Genomic DNA, 24,386 nt, shown 5'->3' with positions numbered 1-24,386 from the left:
CATCTTAAGCAAGTTGAAAGCAATGTTTTTAACACTTAATAGGTCTACAACTAAATTTCCGAAGCCATGATCTTTCTGTTCAGAAAACAGTAAATTTTCCTTACATCTGTGCAGCAGCTATAGCCGCGGGCCCAGATGGCATCTGCAGTGTCCTTGCTTTATGCCACATGATGGCTGAGAATGACAGCTGTAGTCACGCGACTACTGGACCTGACATTGTCTTGGCCGTGCCTGCACTGCTCAGGAAAGCAGGGATTGCTATAGATGCAATTCTCTAATATGCATGCATGCGCTAAACGTAAGGTTACACAGAAATCCCTACTTTTGGGTCTGTGATTTATCCTTCTGCGTTGGTCGTTTTCCATTGTTTACACTGCAGCTCTGCTTGTTCAGACTGGCAGCTATGTATAAGCGGTAGCCCTGCAGGAAATCAGGGTTGGGGTTGGGGAATCAGATTTTCATCACAGTAAAACAAATAATACAATAAAAAAAGGAAACTAAACCGTCCGTGAAAAAAAAGTAAATGTTCAATAAAGCCTGAGGGATAAGAGCCCCGATAAAAAGGGGCAAGAAGGAGCTTTAGAGGGTACGTCCACCTTTGCAACCAGTTCCATCCCACGTCCCCCTTTGCTAGCACACATTCATTAGATTACCAAGTAAGGGACAGATCAATTGAATTGTGACGACAAAAAATGTTAGTTTGTAGTCTGTAACCATGGAGACAGGCAAGTCTGAATAGGGGCTGTGTACACAAAATGGTAGATTTGAAACCAAGAATATTTGGAAAGCTGCTTAGAGTCAGGGTTAGATTGTGAAAAAATGATAAAAAGATTGTCTGTGCTAAAGCGCAACGTAATGCAGATGAATGGGGTCAGTATCGCAACAAGAAAACTGCAAAAAAAAAAAAAAAAAAGTCGGAACCAGTTGCACTTTTTTTTTTTTTTTTTTTTGCAATCAAGTAGTTGTGGTTGCTGCATCTTGCATTAAACTACATTAGTGGGGGTGCAGAGCGATCACTCGCCTATGTCGATGCCAAAGTCACTCTCTAGCCACAGCCTAAACCAAGCTGCAAATATAAAAAAAATATATATAAAAAACACAAAATACATTCCAAAATAATTTATTAACTACAAATTGTTTTGATTTTTTTTAGTTTCAGAGACATCCGTCCAATATCTGTGCCCAATATTCTCCAACATACGTCCTGTACATGTACACATTGGTTGTACAGAATTAGAAAAGAAAAAAAAAAAAAAAAAAAAAACACGGCTGCTCGACAGCGCTATATTTGTCTACAGTATGTGTGTGGTACTGCAACTCATTCAAGTCAATGGAACACAACCTGCAGATATAGCAGAGCCCAGTCGGCATCCGAGAGCCAGGAGCATGCAGCAGGTTTAGTAATTGGCACTGAATGACAAGCTCGGCTCTGCTACATCTGTAAACTGATTACCTCGGTTACATTTTCTCCATTGTTACTTAATATAAGCATATTATACAGCGACTGTTTAGAGGACCGTGTTCACACACGCAGTCTGCATCCTATCCCACACCCAAAGGTTAGAGTGATCGTCAGCTATACATCACAGATAAAGCTCAGTCCATTCACCTTATTAGTTCGATTAGGGCCAAGAAACATCAAGAATGAATGAAGACGGTGAGAGTCCAGATCTTATATGCAGGGGACCAGAATGTGAGCATTTAAAGGGGTCCTCCCCCAAACAGTTTGACAAGTGGCTTTCGGGTGGGCAGCGTCGTTCTTGCGATTTATTTTTTTTCATTCCTGGTGTTTAGATCTTCTACAATTTACCAAATATGGGGGAAAATTATTTTTCAAGCTTAAAGGGGTTGTCCACGTAAAAGGGAGCTCCAGAGATTGCTCATATAAAGGAGAGACATCAGTGGTACCTCCAGAGAAGAGCTGTTATGGTCGGAGGTGCTCTCGCTTGTTAAGAGAGGTCCCTAAAGTTGGAAGCCTTCTTTATACCTCCATGTGTGATTCTCAGCTGGATGCAGAGTGTTTAAAGTGGGAGGAAAAAGTGGAGAGGACAAAGACGTCTTATGAGTCCATTCATCTGATATGATGTCTTTTGGGGAGAAGGGGGTGAAGTCCGTGCCTCAGTATTGGGCGGGGGCTCAGATGTTCCCATACAGGTTGACTTTCACAAAAGCGATGGACTCTGTGATGTCTTTCCTTCCTTTCTCGTAGATGATGTAGATGTTCTCGCTGTCCTCGATGTTACGGGACAGGGTGGTGAGGCTGGCGTAGCCGCTGGCTTCGGGCCAGACCTGCATGGAATTCTGCTCCCAAGAGTCCCCGAAGTCGAAGCTCCACCGCAGGGTGAGGTTAACTCCTGGAGGAAGGGACAGAGGAGTGTAAGGAGAAAGCCGCAGGGGTTATGGCCCCCTCTCTACCGCGACACTAAGCAGCAGCGACCAGAGTGACCATTTAAATGCTGATGTCAATCACTGACAGCGACACCTTGACGGGGAAACTGCCCATCAACTCCCTCCACCCCTCATCGCTGTCAGTCCTCCTATGAAGCCAGCCTATGGCTAACCTCCATGGGAGACCATCATGTTTACTATGTAGTGCAATACTTAAAGAGCCCTCCCTCGTTTTCTTTTTCCCATAAATCAATAGTACACATGACAGTAAGAAACGTTGTAATATTTATTAGAGAAATCTGCTTCTTTCACCTCCAGGACTGATCTTTCATTCTCAAACTATGGGTAAAATATGTCTGCAGTGAACACAGATGTTTCCCCATTACTGAGACAGGAGATGACAGTTGGTGCTTTTCAAATTCAATGAAGAGGGGAGGAGCCAGCGGAACACACAGACATTCTACTGCAAGTGCCATAGAACTTTGAGCACCAACTGTCATCTCCTATGGCACTTGCAGTAGAATGTCTGTGTGTTCCGCTGGCTCCTCCCCTCTTCATTAAATTTGAAAAGCACCAACTGTCATCTCTTATCTCAGTAATGGGAAACATCTGTAGTGACTGAAATGACAGAGTAAGGATCAGTCCAGGAGGAGAAATAAGCGGATCTCTCTAAGATAAACTTTGTAATATATCTTATTTATTTTCATTTGGACTATTGATTTACGGAGAAAAATAAAAAAATAAAATGGTGTATACGCTGTAAGTATTGCAGCATATAGAACAAAGTTCAAGACCCTGAAGGAGATTGAAATCTAAAAGTGAAAGTCTATATATTTTTTATTATTAAAATTATACATTTTTTAGTAACATTTTTATATAAGATTACTATTTATATGAATAAAAATATTTTTAATCAATAATAATCTTATATAAATAATTTAATACAAATGCATAATAAAATATCTATATAAATAACAACTAAAAATAAAACATTAGAATTTTGGGTTTTTCGGTAATCACACCTACCTAAAAAAAAGTGCAATAAAAAGATCAAAACTTCATATATACCCCACAATGTTATGAATAAAAAAAAAAACACAAGCTCCATTGATAGAAAAATAATTACCGATAAAAAAAAAAAAAAAAAAAAAAAAAAACAATAATTTTCTCTTTATTTTTACAAATGTCAGCATCTTTTCTACAAGTTCGGTATCGCCGTTATTGTACGTAGCTGGAGAATCACATTCTCAGATCATTTTTACTGCACAATTATTTTTTTTCCCCCTCTTCACCATTTCTGTTTTTAGTGCATTACAGAATAAAATGGATAGCTATGTCGACGAGAAAAAAAAAAAAAAGTTATGGTTCTTAGAAGAAAAAAAATGAAAATTGGCCACCACATGAAGAGGTTAAATAGGTTGTCCAGTACCGCTCGCTTGCACAGTCAGGAGATGGTGGTGCAGATGATGTACGTGGCCGGTATCTTGCGTCCTGACAGGTACGTGCAGATTTGTAGTCATCAGCGCCGCTCACCTCCTGGTGTGGAAGTCTGCGGCACCGGACACCTTCTAGTTATGGCGCTGCCCCACGTATACCCCTGTACAGCTCAGACTTCTACCAGAACAAGCCGATTGTCAGTCTTACTTTTAGACTGGTTGGCTGCGTTGACAAAGTAGGTGACGCCGCCTTTGTACAAAACACCGGCTGCCACCGCTGGGTCCGGTAGACCCTCATCGAAGCGGACATTTTCTAGAGGAAGCGTGTCACAGCCGTCGGTGGAGAAGGACACAATTCGGCAGCGACAGTGATAGAAGTACTGGTTGCGGGCGTTAATGACCACGGTGCCATCCGGGAGTTCATAGGGCTGTGTGGGAGAGAAGAGCAGGCGGTTAGCTGCAGCACGGAGGATAGTGGGTCACATGCTGCGAGATTCCCGTTACCTGACACTCATCCGGGCTAAAGTCCCCTGTCCGCTTACGTTGCTTGAACGGCAGCCCCTCCAGCTTTCCCCCCTGCTTCCAGCTGTTCCCATGATCGTCACTTAAGAGACAAAAGATGCCGTCCTCGTCCAGCGTCCCATGCCCGCAGACAATCAGGCGCCCCATCTTTGGAGAAAACTTTTTCTGTGTATAACAAAGAAAAACAAATTGCTTTAATATCCAAAGCGGACGAAATTATTTATCTGGTCACAAACTCGACCCTCCACCCACTTGGATTCCATATCCTGGCCCGGGGGAAAACATTTTGGTGCCAATTTCTCGGGAGAGATTCCTCGGCGTGCTCCAGGTGATACCGTCATCCGAGCTGTTGGTCACCATGACGCTGGAGACTCCGCACTGGAGGTAATGGGCACACAACGTGTAAACCAAGAATATGTTCTTCGTATCGTCATCCACCACCACCGCGCCGAGGCTCAGTCCGTCCGGGGTCGTCCCGTCATCCACTATGAAGGCGGTGGGACCCCATGTGTAACCTGCAGACACATCAATATATAGATTAGCATAGAAGGGTGTGGCGAGTCCAGGGACTGGAAATTCATATTTCCAGTGATGAAGGTCTCAGCAGGAATGCTAGTCTGTCTGACTTCAAAGGACCCCAGGGGAAATGGTGTATTCCCCACAGTCAGGATATGACTTAATTACCATTACGTTACTATGCCGGCTCCAAAAGGCAATTACCAAAAGGATGCTATTGCCCAGGAAGGCGTTCACAGTGACACGACAAATGTTTATAACGAGTAATATTGATTGTCATAGCAGCTGACCAATGTAAGGAATATGCCATGAGAGAAAGGTATAGTGCTAGGTGTGAGGGACAACATCATATATTGCACCATTGATGGGATAGTTATTTCATAGACCATAATGATAGCAGCCTGCAATATGATGTGTACTATGTACAAGGTGAGATGTTCTGCTTGTGCTATAGGACACTGTATTGGAGGTTGGCATACAGGATGGTCAGCAGAGGGTTGGAGGGCCATGTGTTCCCCCCTTCTTCCTGCTGCTTCCAGGTAATCAGCATTAACACAATGGGTACCTGGGCCTGCAGTCTCACCTCAGAGAGGACAAAGTATTTACATTAGCATTTGTTTCCCTTCAATACATCAACCCCTGGGAGCCTCCATTCGATTCCAGGGTGACAAGCCAGGAGAGAATTGAATACAGGTCAGCTAGGATATATACCTTTGTAGCGCAAACGCCTATTCCTGACAAGAGTATGGGGGAGCTAATTGAATCATGGCAATGAGGAATAGCTAATTGAGTTATCTCTGAAGTCAGGGGAAGCTCTTGTGTTAGATCAATTACCATGCGCACCTTACACTGAGAATATTGCTGGGAAATGGATTATAAAATGTCTGATAGAAGGGAAGAGGAGATTACATGTAAATCGCCTATTTTCTGCCCTGCCCAAGTTACTTATAAATGTGTCCCTCTGTGAGAGAGGAGGGGGTCTTCTGTTGAGGATCACCTGTTGCTACAGATGTGCAGAAAGACCCAAGGAACCGCCCTGGACCCATGACAGCATCCTTCCTGCCGTGTCCAGAGACCTTTGATGAAAGTGTGTTATATTCCTTTTAATTTTACTGTATCGTATTACTGCATTTGTCTGAAATATATATATATATATATCTCGTAACCGCTTGTATATATTGTACTTAGCATCGCTCTTTTGAGTAAATAAATATAAAAAATTTATAAGCTTGCTTCACATTATCCTAAACCCGGAACTCACAGAAGTTGTGAGGAAGGATCAGGGGCACGTGGCTCCGATCGGTTTGTGACAAAGGGTAAGAGTGGAGTCCGGTCTGCCAGACCCGACCCATCTATATATGCGTTACATGGTCAGCCATTGGTTTGAATTATCTGCGTGTGATGCTAGATCTCCCTACTGGGGATCAGTAGATTAAAAGCGAGCCCTAAGTAGCATGAATGGTTAAAAACTTACCCAGATAAGACATTAAACCAGGCTTAAGGGGAGATTTCAGTTTAACTTCCTCTTAACTACTGCTGTGCTCCCCATTAGCCACTAGATGGCGACACCACCACTAAACATCCACTGAACCAGGACTATTAGCAGCAGCTGGGTTAATGGAGCTTTTACATCAGAAGTAATATTGACAGCCATATATAATACATATATATGGGTAAGAGAAAACAGATTTATCCTCTGTGCTCTCTTAAGTGTCCCACCTACCTGCATCATGTGAGCGCCGCACGGCGATGAACTTTGCCCCCCAGTCAGCAGAGAAGTGCTTCCGAGCTTCAGAAAACGCAAGGAGATGCCCCTGAGGGGTGTAGGTGATTAAGGGAATACGGTACGTGTCCACCTCCCCGATCACTCGGCCACTGACCCACAGCAACTGCTCCATTGAGATGACTGGCGCCACCTAGGGGGAACAGGGGGGAAATGGGAAAAATAAATAAAAAAAAAAAGGAAAAGCAACTTCAGTTTTGCCATGTAAGCTGGACATAGTGTCAATGTAGTCACCCCAAGTCTAGCCACACAATGCCCTCTATAGGTGACCATGTCTGGATGTGCAGCGGTGCCCTCTAGTGGTCACTTGCATGAAGTTACTATGTTGTCCAGGATTAGAAACACTTGCTTTCTTTAAGAAATAGCAGCTCCCCCGGAACACAGGTTTTGTCTGGCATTGATACTCATACCCAATGACGTGAATGGACCCGAGCTGCAATACTAGATACAACCCATGGTCAGGGGTGGCGCTGTTCCTGACATAAAAGGAGACAATTTTTTCTAATTCTGGACAACCCTTTTAAGCCCCAGGCGGACCACTGGAATACACATCATGGTCGTCCGGAGGTAATCCGTCTATAACGATGTATAATCATCGCCTTGTGATGGGAGTAAGCGGTGATCAGCGTCCGGCACCGCTTATCTCTCCTCTCTATTACAGGTAGCTGCCTGGCGCTGTGACGGGCACCACATGGGAAGAGATATAATAGGATAAGCACTGCCCTATAAGGGGTTATCATGGAATTAACCACGACTTCCCCTTTAAGGACGGCTGTGCGTTCCGCGGGCACAATGACACCTCCCGGAATAACTGGTGGCGCTGCTTTATCTGCTCCTCCATCGATCAGATGATCAGACCGACAATCGCTGCATCTAACGGTCACAGCCGCGACCACAGACCTCCTCATCCGGGGAGCTCAGCTCGCTGCATATTAACCCTCAATGGTCTGCAAACCACAGCCCTGTGCATGCTGGGAGTTGTAGTGTCCCCCCTGCCTCACATATCAGCCTGTGGTACAATGTTTCTACATGCCGTACTCAGGTGTGGTCGAGCACGCCCTAATGCCGTTCATTCACATGCAATAAAATAAAGCAGAAAACACTAGGAAAATCGCCTAAATAGCAATCACGGGTAGTGATGGCGACAGCAGCGATAATGCAAAGCTCAGCCATCGGAGGGAGATCCTAGGGACAACAACAACTGGAACTGGTATTTAAGCAATTGTATCTTATTTTTGCAAAGTGGCAGCTCAGCTCCCGCATCGTGCACGGGGTCCGAGGACAGACCCCCGTACAGTAGGAGGAGCAGAGGAGATCTGAAAAGTCCTAGTAAAAAGCATTATGGAATTGCTATTTAAGCAATTGTATCTTAATTTTGGAGAATGGCATCTTCCTGGCGACCACAGCGATTGTATGGGTGCTGTTAGGTAGTTGCAGGATAAGCGATTGTCTGGCATGTTGAAGCACAATTATACCTGAAGTCTTTTATAAAGATCTCTGCTTGCTGATAGTGAATGGGAAAAAAAATCCTCCATCACAGCAGGCAGGAATTGCCAGGTAAGCAATTGCAGGGTGCTCTTTGCGACACTAGGTTGCGCCCTCCCTTTACGATAGGTCTCTACCTGGTTGATGGCCGCGCAGGTGGCCGTGCTTTGCAGGGCCATGAGCAGCAGGGCTGTGGAGAGGCGGCGGGCGGCTGTCAGGTCCTCCATGGTGAGCTCTCTTGTTGTCCTCCTCCCTCTATGGTGGCGGGCAGCTCATCCCGCACCGAGCTCTACCTACTGACTGACAAGCACACGTTTCCTTGTCACATGACTTGGGTCCGGTCAGCTGACCGCCGCGAGACACGTCACTCATAGGCTGGATAATTTAACAGGAGCGTTGGGATATTCTGCGCAGGCGCATTAACGACCTAGTGGACCTTATGACGTAATGAAGCATTGCGCGCCAAAAATTCAGTCAGTGACCCCCTTCAAATCAATGGGGACCCTGCTGTGAAATCATACACACATTACTGTCATTAATGGCGCTTTATTTCTCAATATATAAGTCTCTACAGTGACATTTACCACAGAAACCGGAGTATTTGCCAAAATGGACACTTTAGTGTTTACCACAGAAATATTATTCGCCAAGATTGTCCCACCCAGTGACATTTACCACATAAACCATTTTCCACAATGGCCACTTTACTTCTTATGTGTCCCCACCAGCCATGTTTACCACAGACATATTATTCTCCATGACAGGCGCTTTAGTATACACAGCATTTAGGGAGGGGATGAGCACAAGACCTTGTGACTTGATGAATTTATAATTGGGGTTATACAGCTAAGAGCTGATACGTCACCATGCCATCCAGGTGCCTGCCGGGGCTCCTTTTGCCGCCATCTTGATCCTTCTGAGAGATTAGTAAATTTTATTAAAAAAATTAAAAAAAATTATAATCACCTCTTCACCGGTCCTTTGCCCAAATCAAAAATAAAGAAATGACAAAAGAAAAAAGTATTTTAAAGAGTATGTTGAACACCAAAAGGAAACAGGAAACAAAACGCCATGATTGTCGTTAATCAGTTGCCACATTTTCGCAAAAAAAATCCAATAAAGTCCATTATTAGAGATGAGAGAACCCGAACTTTAAAGTGCCAAACTCCAAACACAGACTTGTCCCGGAAGTTTGTATTAGTGTTTGGACTTCCGGGTGAAGAGAGAGAAAAAGAAAGAGGAAAAAGAAAGAGGAAAAAGATTAAGAGTAAGAAAGAAAAAGATAAGAAAAGAGATTAAGAGGGAGAAAAAAGGATTAAAGAGAAAGAAAGATAGAAATAAAGAGAAAGAAAAAGAAAGAAAAAAAAGATTAAGAGTGAGAAAGAAAAAGAGAGAAAAGGGGAAAAAAGAGATTAAGAGATAGAGAAACAAAGGATTAAGAGAAAGAAAGAGAAAAAGATTAAGAGATAGAAAGAGAGAGGAAAAAAGGATTAAAGGCCCCGTCACACTAAGCGATATCGCTAGCTGTGAGGTCGCTGATCGTTGCAAAGTGTCCTGGACCATTTTTTGGTCGTCGGCCTCCCGCTGGCCAGCACACATCACTGTGTGTGACCAGCGGGACCAACGATCTGGCTGGTAACCATGGTAAACAGCGGGTTACTAGGGGCACACGCGCACTTAGTAACCCGCTGTTTACCATAGATACCACTCTGCTACGGTGAGCGGAGGCTCCAGCGCACCGTAGCAGAGTGGTATCCATGGTAAACAGCGGGTTACTAGGGGCACACGCGCACTTAGTAACCCGATATTTACCATAGTTACCAGCCTGCTCCTGCTTGCAGCAGGCTGGTAACGGGAGCAGGACATCGTGGAACGATTCTTTCCACGATATCGCTGCTCCCCTGATCGCTGGTGAGCCTGCCTGTTTGACAGCTCCCCAGCGATGTATTAGCGATGCAGCAACGATCCCTGACAGGTCGTATCGTTGTCGGGATCGCTGCTGCATCGCTTAGTGTGACGGGGCCTTAAGAGAAAGAAAAATAGAAAAAGAAAGAAAAAAAGATTAAGAGTGAGAGAGAAAATGGGAAAAAAGAGATTAAGAGAAAGAGAAAAAAAAGAAAAAAATGAGAAAAAGATTAAGAAAGAAATAGAGAGAAAAGGGGAGAAAAAGAAGAAAGAAAAAGAAAGGGAAAAAAAGATTAAGAGAGAAAGAGAAAAAAGGGATTAAGAGAGAAAGAAAGAGACAGAGAAAAACAGAGAGAGAGAAAGAAAGAAAGAGATTTTTTTCCACTTCCAAAGTTCGGGTCACTATTGATTTCAATGGGGTTTGGGTTCAAGTTTGTGTACGGTTCTGATACCCAAACCAAACGTTGTACTAAAGTTCCGTCAGGTACCAGAACCTGAACTGCCACAGGTCCGCTCATCCCTATCCATTATCACCCTTCAGCTTTGCTCCTCTTTAGCTCATGTTGTTCATGAAGAAGTCACAAAAGTATTTTCTTACTACGCATTTAATCTATTTCTGATAATGTACCAAGAGATAATAAGATCAAAGGGAGACGATGGAAAAAAAAAAAATTAGTCTCACTCCAAACATCAAGTGATCGTAGGCCAAGAATTAGGGATGACCCCGTTAGCATTTCTGGTGCCATGTGTAAGGGTGAACTGCTAGTCCAGAAGAAACTTTTGGCACCAAAGATGTTGTTCTGCAGCAATCTCCAAGTCACAGGTGATGGTCAATAAGGACATCACTTGACTTTGGTCCCTGTAGTTCGGTTTGTGTAGATGTTGAATGCCACAGATCATTTATGCCGCATATACAACTATTGTTGTCACATCCATGATGCAAAGTAGGTGTCCAGAGACAATGAAACATCCATAAAATCATCACCCGGAAACCACTCATCTATTAGAGGAATTGTCCACTATTTTTATATTGATGTTCTGTAGAATATCGGTTGATGGAGCTGCAACTGATCATCTGGCCAGAACAGCTGACTGGTGGAGGTGCCAGATAGGCAATCAATATAAAAGTAGCGGAGAACCCCTTTAATCATGAAAACATAAGACCACTCTACATGAAACTCCCTTGAAGCGAATCAGGATTTTTAATTTCTTCACCCGATGACTATGCTGTAAAACAGATCGTAGAGTTTTCCCGTTGCCTTCCTCTGGTGATACGTACTTGTTTGATGGAATCAGCTTTTCCACCACTTCGCTTTCTTTCAGAGTTTTTTTTTATTCTAAAATATGAAGCTGAACATATCACAAAATAATTTTTTTTACAAGATCTGGATTCTAGGACGGTTTATTCAATATACCCACAATATTACAATCCAAATTCGGCAAAAAAAGAAAATGTAAAAACTACACTCCCAAGGTTTCACCAAAAACAGGCTTCATCAGGGACATGAAGGCGTGTTTTTATCACTAATTTAAAGAGCCGCCTCTTTCATTACATATTTTAAAAACAACACATCAAAAAAATTTTTTTATTTAATACTAAAATCATACAGAATTCCATATACGTGTAAACCTTGCCATAGGACGTTTATTCATTGGAAGAAGAAAAAGGAGAAGAAAAATTATGAACAAATCAAAGGAGGATTAAATCTTGAGCCTAAAAAAAACATGTCCTGCTGACACAAGTCTTTCTGCAGGTCTTCAGCAGACATTTGAGAGTTTTTGAGCAGGAATCTGGCGGGAGCCGGTGACTTCTTCTTTCTACCACGTACAGGTTGTGTAGCCGGTGTTTCTATAACTTTGAACTTGTGAACGCTGCTTCCATCCAAGAAAATTCATTGCCTTTGTATGTGAAAGACATTGATCTCTTCTCTTACAGGGGTTGTTTCACTTTCCATGAGAAGCGCACTGCTCCTCTGCCTCCTGGCTTCACGCTTGTCGGTGGACGGTGCGCCCCCGATGACTGACAGTTTGGGCAGGTGACACGGCTGAGTCGATGATTCGATCAGATGCTGCTCGCAGAGACAGCTTTGCCTCTGCAGCATCAGAGGAGCACTGCAGCTGGCCAGATCCAGTGATCTTGCACCCGCGTTCCCCTTACCTAGGAAATCGGCTACCTTTGAGGTTGGCCGGGAACTTTGGCAACAAGCTGTAAACTGTAGACTTAAGAATCCCATTCTTGAGAATGGAGAAGATTTTAAGAGGGGTATATTACAAAGTTGCTTGTTTTTAAAGATCAGACAACCCTTTCAAACATTCTGGATCACTCTCTTGACTTTGAATGTTAGAAATATATGCAATATATATTGTAGGAAAGCAGCTGGCAAGGTCTTAGATGAAAGGTATATGCCACCAAGGTGGCTAGCCTCAGTGATGGGAGTCCTGGAAAAGAAGGCTCCAGCAACGATAAGTTGCTGAGAGGGTTTTTTTTTTTTTAATGGGCCCAGATTTTTGGGTCTGGGTTTTAGGAGCGGTCAGAAGAGCTGGGTGGGACTGGTTGCCTCCATAACTCCACTCCAGGATTTGGTGGGCCTATTTAAGGCAGCTGTGCTGCCTGTGTGTGGAGGTGGAAAGACCTATTGTATGGTGGTCAGTCTCTGCCAGGGTCTGACTAAGAATGGACTTAATTTTGAACAGGTGAGTCCACTCTGTGATCCCCTATGGACTGTTTATTTTTCCTTACCTTTATCCCAGAGATTTATGAACTTTAAGAAATCTACCTGTTTGCACCATGAAACTTTGTGCCTTTGTGCACCTAAAGACTAGTAAAGAGATGGAATCAACCACAATATCTATAATCAAACGTCACAGATTACCTAGGTATTTGTTGCCTAAGTGTTACGTTTTCTTTTCTCTTGATTGGTTTGTCTCTTTACAAGTTGCATTATGTGTTCCAGCCAACATCTGATTTGCAAATATTTGCTCTTAGGGTCACATAGGCAGCCTGATGGGCTCTGGAGTGATGCAATGTTGACCCCCAGAAACACATGGACACCATAGTAGACGGTCCACCCTCATATCACAAACATAACTGATCGAAAATAAGTTGGGACAGAAGACAAAAGTGATGAATAAATAAATGACGACTTTATTATATTTCCCACATATACATTGTAGAACGTGGTCACATCAGGTGGATGATGAGGCTTATTGTGAATCTCTGCAGACACCAGGAATGTGAATGACAAGGCACGGTGAGAGAAGGGAAGAGCTACAAGTTTGATAGACGCAGGAGGGTCCCGGAGGGCGTGGGAACACTGAAAAAGAGAAAAGGGCGAGGATCTAGTGACATTACACAAGCAATTACCATTATTACTAGGTATGGCAAACAATAATCATTAACCATTTTACAGATTTAGGTTTGCTGTCAGTGAATGGAATCTGTGCAGTTATTATACTTCAGCCTCATATAAAATAATGGATAAAATCTAACTTGTTGCTCCAGGTAATGCCACACATCATTACTGGACGTCTCGCCACTCACCAGTCCACTAGCCCGGCCCCAATGATGTCGTGAATGTGATACTCCATTCCTAGTTTCAGGGCAGGGGGAGGTTTTCTACTGGACAGATCGGTGAGAAGGACTTCTTTATATCGGGAGCGGCTGATCTGTGAAATAAGAGCTTTCCGTCCTGCAGAATACACAAAAGGTGTAAGGACAAATCATTAGAGAGATGGGAATACATAATATATAGACCAGAGCTGGGCAACCGGCGGCAAATTCATCCACTAAGCCTCCCCTACAGCAACGGACCCTGAATGCATTAGAACTGTATCATGGCAGGTACACTATCAGTACTTACACAGACGCAGGAACAAGTACTTTACCACGAAACTGGCACTATGAGCCTAACAATGAGTATAAGATGATGAGGGCTACTATGTGACTAGCATTGTCAGGACAAACACAAGACTGGAATTACCATGAACATGAGACTACAGGATCTTGTAAGAGGATGGCCTTACACTATGGCGACTGAGTTTCGGCCTGATTATTAGTTACCTTTTATAAAATGTTTGCTAAACTTGCCGGCTCCGGGGATGGATAGCCACCAGCTCCCGGCATCCCTCACGGTGAGAAGCCCGGCACGAACCAGCTGCCTGAGAGAAAAACATATAATGAGATGAAACTCAGCAAAACAGGATCCTCTTTTAGAATACATTGTAAGGGAGGGGAACATTTGCTTCTTACATTTCACCCTTCTGTCATCCCTATAACACAATGTCCTATCCTTACGTGATCTCTGCATCGCTGAACCGGTGTCTCTCCATCATCTCTTCCCGGTTGTAACTCATTTTAGAGGGAGAGAAAAGGCTGGAGTCCAGGAAGCGGCGGACGACGGGGGCTCCAGAACTTCCATCTATGCTTCTAATGACAGCTCCTAGAAAATCTTCCTTCCTGACCACAAGGAAAGTGTCAGGGTCAAAACCAGGCTGGATAAGGCACACCTCCCCCTTCTGCTGTAAAGAGCTCTACAAGAAAGAATTTCTGCATTTTAGGAGTTGTACTTATTTAATTGTTACTGCGCCCCCTATGTGCAAGAACATAGCGACTACAATACTGCCCCCTATGTGCAAGAATATAACTACTATAATACTGCCCCCTATGTACAAGAATATAACTACTATAATACTGCTCCCTATGTACTGGAATATAACTAGTATAATACTGCTCCCTATGTACAAGAATATAACTACTATAATACTGCTCCCTATGTACAAGAATATAACTACTATAATACTACTCCCTATGTACAAGAATATAACTACTATAATACTGCCCCCTATGTACAGGAATATAACTACTATAATACTGCCCCCTATGTACTGGAATATAACTACTATAATACTGCCCCCTATGTACAAGAATATAACTACTATAATACTGCTCCCTATGTACAAGAATATAACTACTATAATACTGCCCCCTATGTACAAGAATATAACTACTATAATACTGCTCCCTATGTACAAGAATATAACTACTATAATACTGCCCCCTATGTACAAGAATATAACTACTATAATACTGCCCCCTATGTACAAGAATATAACTACTATAATACTGCTCCCTATGTACAAGAATATAACTCCTATAATACTGCTCCCTATGTACAAGAATATAACTACTATAATACTGCCCCTATGTACAAGAATATAACTACTATAATACTGCTCCTATGTACAGGAATATAACTACTATAATACTGCCCCTATGTACAAGAATATAACTACTATAATACTGCTCCTATGTACAAGAATATAACTCCTATAATACTGCCCCCTATGTACAAGAATATAACTACTATAATACTGCCCCCTATGTACAAGAATATAACTACTATAATACTGCTCCCTATGTACAAGAATATAACTCCTATAATACTGCTCCCTATGTACAAGAATATAACTACTATAATACTGCCCCTATGTACAAGAATATAACTACTATAATACTGCTCCTATGTACAGGAATATAACTACTATAATACTGCCCCTATGTGCAAGAATATAACTCCTATAATACTGCTCCCTATGTACAAGAATATAACTCCTATAATACTGCCCCCTATGTACAAGAATATAACTACTATAATACTGCCCCTATGTACAAGAATATAACTACTATAATACTGCCCCCTATGTACAAGAATATAACTACTATAATACTGCCCCTATGTACAAGAATATAACTACTATAATACTGCTCCTATGTACAAGAATATAACTACTATAATACTGCCCCCTATGTACAAGAATATAACTACTATAATACTGCCCCCTATGTACAAGTTAATAACTACTATAATACTGCCCCCTATGTACAAGAATATAACTACTATAATACTGCCCCCTATGTACAAGTTAATAACTACTATAATATTGCCCCTATGTACAAGAATATAACTACTATAATACTGCTCCTATGTACAAGAATATAACTACTATAATACTGCCTCCTATGTACAAGAATATAACTACTATAATACTGCTCCCTATGTACAAGAATATAACTACTATAATACTGCTCCTATGTACAAGAATATAACTACTATAATACTGCCTCCTATGTACAAGAATATAACTACTATAATACTGCCTCCTATGTACAAGAATATAACTACTATAATACTGCTCCCTATGTACAAGAATATAACTACTATAATACTGCTCCTATGTACAAGAATATAACTACTATAATACTGCCTCCTATGTACAAGAATATAACTACTATAATACTGCCTCCTATGTACAAGAATATAACTACTATAATACTGCCTCCTATGTACAAGAATATAACTACTATAATACTGCCCCCTATGTACAAGAATATGACTACTATAATACTGCCCCTATGTACAAGAATATAACTACTATAATACTGCCCCTATGTACAAGAATATAACTACTATAATACTGCTCCTATGTGCAGACACATAACTATTAGGACTCACCAGTAATCTATCTACGGTGGTGCGATCTCGGATGAGGTTGTACAGTTGATGTCTTAAGAACATGGGGGAGAGACTGTCATTGAATAGTTTGCGTGGGAATAGTTCCCACAGATAGGATGCGGCTTCCTGAGGTTTCTCTGTGAAATCTGAGAGAACATAAGAAAGTGAAATACTGCACAGGATACATATATACAAATGGGAAAAAAACAGATAGTGGAAGGTTCCAAATAAACACTGGGCCTCATCTAGTAATGATATTGTTACATGTAGCAACCCAGAATCCTCCCTGATGAGCCTCTCAATGAGTGAGACGTTGGGGTGATCTGTGCATCAGGGCAGGAACTGGTGCTTTAGGGAGAGGTGAAGGGAGAGGTGAAGGGCGAGCAAAGTACTTTTACCCTTTTCTGGCCCATTGGAACCCAGAAAAATAGCAGCCAAAAAATCCGCAAATTTTGGTAAATTCTACGCTAATTTGATTTATATAGAATAGATTTGATGATCCTTTATATGTATTAGGAGGCGACAACGAATCACTCCTGACACTCACCTCCAAAGCAAGCCGGTAGGGGGCACCTCTTAGCATTTTGGGGGCCGTGTATAAGGGTCTGACAATGATTCCATTGACATTCTGTGCAGCCGTCACATATCTGTATGTGGCTCTGGAGGTCCATGAGGACATTACTCCTCTCCTGCTAGTAACATATTATTATTCTTATAGACCATGCTGACAGTTTCCACCTGTATCTGTCCCAGCAGAGGTCTGTACCACGTACGCTGCTTTCTGCTGGAACGGGAAGTCTGGAAACTATCCAGATAAAGCTCTGCGTTCTCTGCTGCAGATCCAGCAGTCCTCTGAATGCTGAGCTCTGTATAACCCCCACCCACACCACTGATTGGCCTCTTTCTCTGTACACTGTGCATAGGCAGAAAGAGGCCAATAAGCGGAGGAAGCAAGGTTATACAGAATAATGGGGACTACCCTGGTTAGTTCTCTACTGATAGAATATATATTTTATCAGCAGGAGATTATCAAAATTATAGCAAGCAGTAAGTGACACAGCACTGGAATCAGGATCTCTGTCCCTACATCAGGCTGCTCTCAGGTTAGGTGGAAAAAACCTGGTGACAGATTCAATTTAAAGAGCTATTCCTATCGTCTACATTCTGGGCGTAGACATATGACAACCTGGGGTTCCTACCACTGAGGTCGCATCTGTTGAGAACAGGGTCACTGCTGTGAGAGGTGGGTGTACAGGCACAACCCCCCCCCCCCCATGGATGTCACATACGTACATGATAGGCATACTCCTTTATGTCGCCTGCCGTGGCCGCGGCGTGGTTACGGTCTCCTGATGGTGGCATTACCTGGATATGGTGACGGATACACATTCACATCAGATTTCAGATTTTCCTCCCGCGGTTTCTTCACTCTAAAGGGGTCACAGATCAGCTTGCGTTTGCGGTCCATGAAGGGGAACGGGGCTGGGGTGGGAGACGTCCGGCCTCCTGTACAGATAAAGATAAAGTCTGGAGAGGACGATTATATCAGGGATCGGTGTCACAGTTGTATCTGCTGCACGGCCGCCATCGTCTTCACTGCAGAAAGTGCTGGTGGTGGCAGAACAAGCAGGAAACATAAGCGAGGTTTGACAGGCACAGAAAGAGCGCGCTCACACGCCCCGGCGCCTCCACCCTCTATAATACAGGTCTGGAGACAAAGTCACACATGAGGCGGATTATAGAGAGGTGGAGGACGGCTGAGGCCTCAGTGACACGGTCATAGGGGGATCTGTGCCTGGTGTACGGTCGTGTGTGTGTGTGATCATCACCCTACACCAAGGCAAGACATAGAGGGCGCCAGCGGACGACACGGGGAGGGGGGCGACTGCGGACGACACGGGGGAGGGGGGCGACTGCGGACGACACGGGGGAGGGGGGCGACTGCGGACGACACGGGGGAGGGGGGCGACTGCGGACGACACGGGGGAGGGGGGGCGACTGCGGACGACACGGGGGAGGGGGGGCGACTGCGGACGACACGGGGGAGGGGGGCGACTGCGGACGACACGGGGGAGGGGGGCGACTGCGGACGACACGGGGGAGGGGGGCGACTGCGGACGACACGGGGGAGGGGGGCGACTGCGGACGACACGGGGGAGGGGGGCGACTGCGGACGACACGGGGGAGGGGGGCGACTGCGGACGACACGGGGGAGGGGGGCGACTGCGGACGACACGGGGGAGGGGGGCGACTGCGGACGACACGGGGGAGGGGGGCGACTGCGGACGACACGGGGGAAGAGACTGCGGACGACACGGGGGAAGAGACTGCGGACGACACGGGGGAAGAGACTGCGGACGACACGGGGGAAGAGACTGCGGACGACACGGGGGAAGAGACTGCGGACGACACGGGGGAAGAGACTGCGGACGACACGGGGGAAGAGACTGCGGACGACACGGGGGAAGAGACTGCGGACGACACGGGGGAAGAGACTGCGGACGACACGGGGGAAGAGACTGCGGACGACAGGGGAGGGGGGACGACACGGGGGAAGAGACTGCGGACGACAGGGGAGGGGGGGAGCGACACAGGGGAGGGGGGGAGCGACACAGGGGAGGGGGGGGGGAGCGACACAGGGGAGGGGGGGGGGGAGCGACACAGGGGAGGGGGGGAGCGACACAGGGGAGGGGGGGGGAGCGACACAGGGGAGGGGGGGGAGCGACACAGGGGAGGGGGGGAGCGACACAGGGGAGGGGGGGGAGCGACACAGGGGAGGGGGGGGAGCGACACAGGGGAGGGGGGGGAGCGACACAGGGGAGGGGGGGGAGCGACACAGGGGAGGGGGGGAGCGACACAGGGGAGGGGGGGAGCGACACAGGGGAGGGGGGGAGCGACACAGGGGAGGGGGGGAGCGACACAGGGGAGGGGAGGGGGAGCGACACAGGGGAGGGGAGGGGGAGCGACACAGGGGAGGGGAGGGGGAGCGACACAGGGGAGGGGAGGGGGAGCGACACAGGGGAGGGGAGGGGGAGCGACACAGGGGAGGGGAGGGGGAGCGACACAGGGGAGGGGAGGGGGAGCGACACAGGGGAGGGGAGGGGGAGCGACACAGGGGAGGGGAGGGGAGCGACACAGGGGAGGGGAGGGGGAGCGACACAGGGGAGGGGAGGGGGAGCGACACAGGGGAGGGGGGGGAGCGACACAGGGGAGGGGGGGGAGCGACACAGGGGAGGGGGGGGAGCGACACAGGGGAGGGGGGGGAGCGACACAGGGGAGGGGGGGAGCGACACAGGGGAGGGGGGGAGCGACACAGGGGAGGGGGGGGAGCGACACAGGGGAGGGGGGGGAGCGACACAGGGGAGGGGGGGGAGCGACACAGGGGAGGGGGGGGAGCGACACAGGGGAGGGGGGGGAGCGACACAGGGGAGGGGGGGGGAGCGACACAGGGGAGGGGGGGGGAGCGACACAGGGGAGGGGGGGGAGCGACACAGGGGGGGGGGGGAGCGACACAGGGGAGGGGGGGGGAGCGACACAGGGGAGGGGGGGGGAGCGACACAGGGGAGGGGGGGGGAGCGACACAGGGGAGGGGGGGGAGCGACACAGGGGGGGGAGCGACACAGGGGAGGGGGGGGAGCGACACAGGGGAGGGGGGGGAGCGACACAGGGGAGGGGGGGGGAGCGACACAGGGGAGGGGGGGGAGCGACACAGGGGAGGGGGGGGAGCGACACAGGGGAGGGGGGGAGCGACACAGGGGAGGGGGGGAGCGACACAGGGGAGGGGGGGGAGCGACACAGGGGAGGGGGGGGAGCGACACAGGGGAGGGGGGGAGCGACACAGGGGAGGGGGGGAGCGACACAGGGGAGGGGGGGGAGCGACACAGGGGAGGGGGGGGGAGCGACACAGGGGAGGGGGGGGGAGCGACACAGGGGAGGGGGGGCGACACAGGGGAGGGGGGGGAGCGACACAGGGGAGGGGGGGAGCGACACAGGGGAGGGGGGGGAGCGACACAGGGGAGGGGGGGAGCGACACAGGGGAGGGGGGGGAGCGACACAGGGGAGGGGGGGGAGCGACACAGGGGAGGGGGGGGGAGCGACACAGGGGAGGGGGGGGAGCGACACAGGGGAGGGGGGGGAGCGACACAGGGGAGGGGGGGGAGCGACACAGGGGAGGGGGGGGAGCGACACAGGGGAGGGGGGGGAGCGACACAGGGGAGGGGGGGGAGCGACACAGGGGAGGGGGGGGGAGCGACACAGGGGAGGGGGGGGGAGCGACACAGGGGAGGGGGGGGGAGCGACACAGGGGAGGGGGGGGGGCGACACAGGGGAGGGGGGGGCGACACAGGGGAGGGGGGGGAGCGACACAGGGGAGGGGGGGAGCGACACAGGGGAGGGGGGGGCGACACAGGGGAGGGGGGGGAGCGACACAGGGGAGGGGGGGGGAGCGACACAGGGGAGGGGGGGGAGCGACACAGGGGAGGGGGGGGAGCGACACAGGGGAGGGGGGGGAGCGACACAGGGGAGGGGGGGGAGCGACACAGGGGAGGGGGGGGAGCGACACAGGGGAGGGGGGGGAGCGACACAGGGGAGGGGGGGGAGCGACACAGGGGAGGGGGGGGGAGCGACACAGGGGAGGGGGGGGGAGCGACACAGGGGAGGGGGGGGAGCGACACAGGGGAGGGGGGGGAGCGACACAGGGGAGGGGGGGGAGCGACACAGGGGAGGGGGGGGAGCGACACAGGGGAGGGGGGGGAGCGACACAGGGGAGGGGGGGGAGCGACACAGGGGAGGGGGGGGAGCGACACAGGGGAGGGGGGGAGCGACACAGGGGAGGGGGGGGAGCGACACAGGGGAGGGGGGGTGAGCGACACAGGGGAGGGTGGGGGGAGCGACACAGGGGAGGGTGGGGGGAGCGACACAGGGGAGGGTGGGGGAGCGACACAGGGGAGGGTGGGGGGAGCGACACAGGGGAGGGTGGGGGGAGCGACACAGGGGAGGGTGGGGGGAGCGACACAGGGGAGGGTGGGGGGAGCGACACAGGGGAGGGTGGGGGGAGCGACACAGGGGAGGGTGGGGGGAGCGACACAGGGGAGGGTGGGGGGAGCGACACAGGGGAGGGTGGGGGGAGCGACACAGGGGAGGGTGGGGGGAGCGACACAGGGGAGGGGTGGGGGGAGCGACACAGGGGAGGGGTGGGGGGGCGACACAGGGGAGGGGTGGGGGGCGACACAGGGGAGGGGGGGGCGACACAGGGGAGGGGGGGGCGACACAGGGGAGGGGGGGGCGACACAGGGGAGGGGGGGGCGACACAGGGGAGGGGGGGCGACACAGGGGAGGGGGGCGACACAGGGGAGGGGGGGGCGACACAGGGGAGGGGGGGGCGACACAGGGGAGGGGGGGGCGACACAGGGGAGGGGGGGGCGACACAGGGGAGGAGGGGGCGACACAGGGGAGGGGGGGGCGACACAGGGGAGGGGGGGGGGCGACACAGGGGAGGGGGGGGCGACACAGGGGAGGGGGGGGCGACACAGGGGAGGGGGGGGGCGACACAGGGGAGGGGGGGGCGACACAGGGGAGGGGGGGGCGACACAGGGGAGGGGGGGGCGACACAGGGGAGGGGGGGCGACACAGGGGAGGGGGGGGGCGACACAGGGGAGGGGGGGGCGACACAGGGGAGGGGGGGGCGACACAGGGGAGGGGGGGGCGACACAGGGGAGGGGGGGGCGACACAGGGGAGGGGGGGAGCGACACAGGGGAGGGGGGGAGCGACACAGGGGAGGGGGGGGAGCGACACAGGGGAGGGGGGGAGCGACACAGGGGAGGGGGGGGAGCGACACAGGGGAGGGGGGGGAGCGACACAGGGGAGGGGGGGGAGCGACACAGGGGAGGGGGGGGGGAGCGACACAGGGGAGGGGGGGAGCGACACAGGGGAGGGGGAGCGACACAGGGGAGGGGGGGGAGCGACACAGGGGAGGGGGGGGAGCGACACAGGGGAGGGGGGAGCGACACAGGGGAGGGGGGGGGCGACACAGGGGAGGGGGGGGAGCGACACAGGGGAGGGGGGGGAGCGACACAGGGGAGGGGGGGGAGCGACACAGGGGAGGGGGGGAGCGACACAGGGGAGGGGGGGGAGCGACACAGGGGAGGGGGGGAGCGACACAGGGGAGGGGGGGGAGCGACACAGGGGAGGGGGGGGGAGCGACACAGGGGAGGGGGGGGGAGCGACACAGGGGAGGGGGGGGAGCGACACAGGGGAGGGGGGGGAGCGACACAGGGGAGGGGGGGGGAGCGACACAGGGGAGGGGGGGGACGACACAGGGGAGGGGGGGGCGACACAAGGGAGGGGGGGGAGCGACACAGGGGAGGGGGGGGGAGCGACACAGGGGAGGGGGGGAGCGACACAGGGGAGGGGGGAGCGACACAGGGGAGGGGGGAGCGACACAGGGGAGGGGGGGAGCGACACAGGGGAGGGGGGGGAGCGACACAGGGGAGGGGGGGGAGCGACACAGGGGAGGGGGGGGGAGCGACACAGGGGAGGGGGGGGGAGCGACACAGGGGAGGGGGGGGGAGCGACACAGGGGAGGGTGGGGGGAGCGACACAGGGGAGGGTGGGGGGAGCGACACAGGGGAGGGGTGGGGGGAGCGACACAGGGGAGGGGTGGGGGGAGCGACACAGGGGAGGGGTGGGGGGGCGACACAGGGGAGGGGTGGGGGGGCGACACAGGGGAGGGGGGGGCGACACAGGGGAGGGGGGGGCGACACAGGGGAGGGGGGGCGACACAGGGGAGGGGGGGGCGACACAGGGGAGGGGGGGGCGACACAGGGGAGGGGGGGGCGACACAGGGGAGGGGGGGGCGACACAGGGGAGGGGGGGGGCGACACAGGGGAGGGGGGGGCGACACAGGGGAGGGGGGGCGACACAGGGGAGGGGGGGGCGACACAGGGGAGGGGGGGGGCGACACGGGGGGGGGGGCGACACAGGGGAGGGGGGGGCGACACAGGGGAGGGGGGGCGACACAGGGGAGGGGGGGGCGACACAGGGAGGGGGGGGGGCGACACAGGGGAGGGGGGGGGGCGACACAGGGGAGGGGGGGGGGCGACACAGGGGAGGGGGGGGGGGCGACACAGGGGAGGGGGGGGGGCGACACAGGGGAGGGGGGGGGGGCGACACAGGGGAGGGGGGGGGGGCGACACAGGGGAGGGGGGGGGGGCGACACAGGGGCATCTGCGCTTGCCAAAGGCAGAGGCATCTATGGTGCTGTGGGCCTCAGAGTCCGTCCCGGGCAGAGGTCCCTGGCACACTTATACAGATCCTACACTCGCACTGATGACTGTAGGTTCCTCTTGAGGGGAGGTAATACGTCGGTGCACACGGCTCTCCCCGGTCCGGCTCTCGGGCAGTAGGTGACTATCCCCCGGGTACAGACATCAGCTGTCACACACTCACTTACCTCCAGCCCACACGTCCCCTGAGCTCCGCTACAGACACAGACTGTAGTCAGAGCCGGACTGACCCGGCCGCCATCTTCCCGGAGACGAGGACCTGTTCTACCCAATGGACGGAAGAGTGTCAGCGTCCTGAGTGCACAGGAGACAGGACTGTAACCTGCAGATCGTCCTCTAGTGTAACTACAGACCCTCCCACTGTAGATGTGACATGTACGGGGGCCGAGAGGTCCAGACCGTCCGCCGCCTACATTATACGTCATCACTCCACTTAAAGTGATAGAGCAGGAAAATGGATGAGAGTGTGCAGAGAGACAGAGCAGGTGAGGAGAGTGTCAGTAGTAGCAGTGGGAGCTTTTGGTATGTATGTGGGCTTGCTGGGGGTTGTGGTTA

The 24,386-nt window shown here is 50.8% G+C and overlaps 3 protein-coding genes across 7 annotated transcripts in view; 1 reads left to right on the top strand and 2 right to left on the bottom strand.

Annotated features, from left to right (window-relative positions):
• DXO (decapping exoribonuclease) overlaps positions 1 to 24,386 on the top strand; it is a 33,391-nt gene that overhangs the window by 1,320 nt on the left and 7,685 nt on the right. Inside the window, exon 1 of one of the 3 annotated variants that reach the window (XM_073641824.1) lies at positions 23,977 to 24,316. The exons of 1 other annotated variant lie outside the window; for it this stretch is intronic. In XM_073641824.1, coding sequence (XP_073497925.1) covers positions 24,286 to 24,316 — 31 coding nt within the window. In that variant the 5' untranslated portion in view covers positions 23,977 to 24,285. Of the gene's footprint in view, positions 1 to 23,976; positions 24,317 to 24,386 lie in introns of those variants that run through there. One more of the 3 variants, XM_073641825.1, reaches the window with a different exon arrangement.
• Positions 1,105 to 8,506, bottom strand: NEU1 (neuraminidase 1). Its single transcript, XM_073641823.1, has 6 exons — positions 8,268 to 8,506; positions 6,586 to 6,778; positions 4,599 to 4,861; positions 4,329 to 4,511; positions 4,033 to 4,252; positions 1,105 to 2,354 (listed from the first exon to the last, which is right to left on the bottom strand). Exons 1-6 carry the CDS (start codon positions 8,355 to 8,357, stop codon positions 2,137 to 2,139), a joined length of 1,167 nt encoding a protein of 388 aa, XP_073497924.1. The 5' UTR covers positions 8,358 to 8,506; the 3' UTR covers positions 1,105 to 2,136.
• On the bottom strand, positions 13,158 to 24,240 carry WHR1 (winged helix repair factor 1). Of its 3 annotated transcripts, none has more exons than XM_073641829.1 (7): positions 23,999 to 24,240; positions 17,913 to 18,155; positions 16,548 to 16,693; positions 14,330 to 14,565; positions 14,096 to 14,193; positions 13,577 to 13,724; positions 13,158 to 13,349 (listed from the first exon to the last, which is right to left on the bottom strand). In XM_073641829.1, the coding sequence occupies exons 2-7, from the start codon at positions 18,013 to 18,015 to the stop codon at positions 13,304 to 13,306; spliced, it is 777 nt and encodes a 258-aa protein (XP_073497930.1). In that variant the 5' UTR covers positions 18,016 to 18,155; positions 23,999 to 24,240; the 3' UTR covers positions 13,158 to 13,303. The 3 variants fall into 3 exon arrangements, with proteins under 3 accessions (XP_073497930.1, XP_073497931.1, XP_073497929.1); XM_073641830.1 differs by having other exon boundaries at positions 17,913 to 18,074; XM_073641828.1 differs by having other exon boundaries at positions 17,913 to 18,053; positions 23,999 to 24,239.

Source organism: Phyllobates terribilis, unplaced genomic scaffold (genome assembly GCF_046119375.1).
Source record: "Phyllobates terribilis strain yellow unplaced genomic scaffold, ASM4611937v1 Scaffold_7__3_contigs__length_470593459, whole genome shotgun sequence".
NCBI lineage: Eukaryota > Metazoa > Chordata > Amphibia > Anura > Dendrobatidae > Phyllobates > Phyllobates terribilis.
Note: the sequence above shows the minus strand (reverse complement) of the source record. Positions and strands in the feature narration are given on the sequence as shown.

What these genes read in the sequence shown, in the direction of transcription:
- NEU1 (XM_073641823.1), bottom strand. Translation starts at nt 8,357, where the DNA reads ATGGAGGACCTGACAGCCGCCCGCCGCCTCTCCACAGCCCTGCTGCTC. An exon ending in CCTGCGCGGCCATCAACCAG is followed by an intron (nt 6,779 to 8,267) that starts GTAGAGACCTAT and finishes TGTTCCCCCTAG; the next exon opens with GTGGCGCCAGTCATCTCAAT. An exon ending in CGCAGCCAACCAGTCTAAAA is followed by an intron (nt 2,355 to 4,032) that starts GTAAGACTGACA and finishes CCCTTCCTCCAG; the next exon opens with GAGTTAACCTCACCCTGCGG.
- WHR1 (XM_073641829.1), bottom strand. Translation starts at nt 18,015, where the DNA reads ATGGACCGCAAACGCAAGCTGATCTGTGACCCCTTTAGAGTGAAGAAA. An exon ending in CCACCGTAGATAGATTACTG is followed by an intron (nt 14,566 to 16,547) that starts GTGAGTCCTAAT and finishes TCTTTCTTGTAG; the next exon opens with AGCTCTTTACAGCAGAAGGG. An exon ending in TTCAGCGATGCAGAGATCAC is followed by an intron (nt 14,194 to 14,329) that starts GTAAGGATAGGA and finishes TTTTTCTCTCAG; the next exon opens with GCAGCTGGTTCGTGCCGGGC.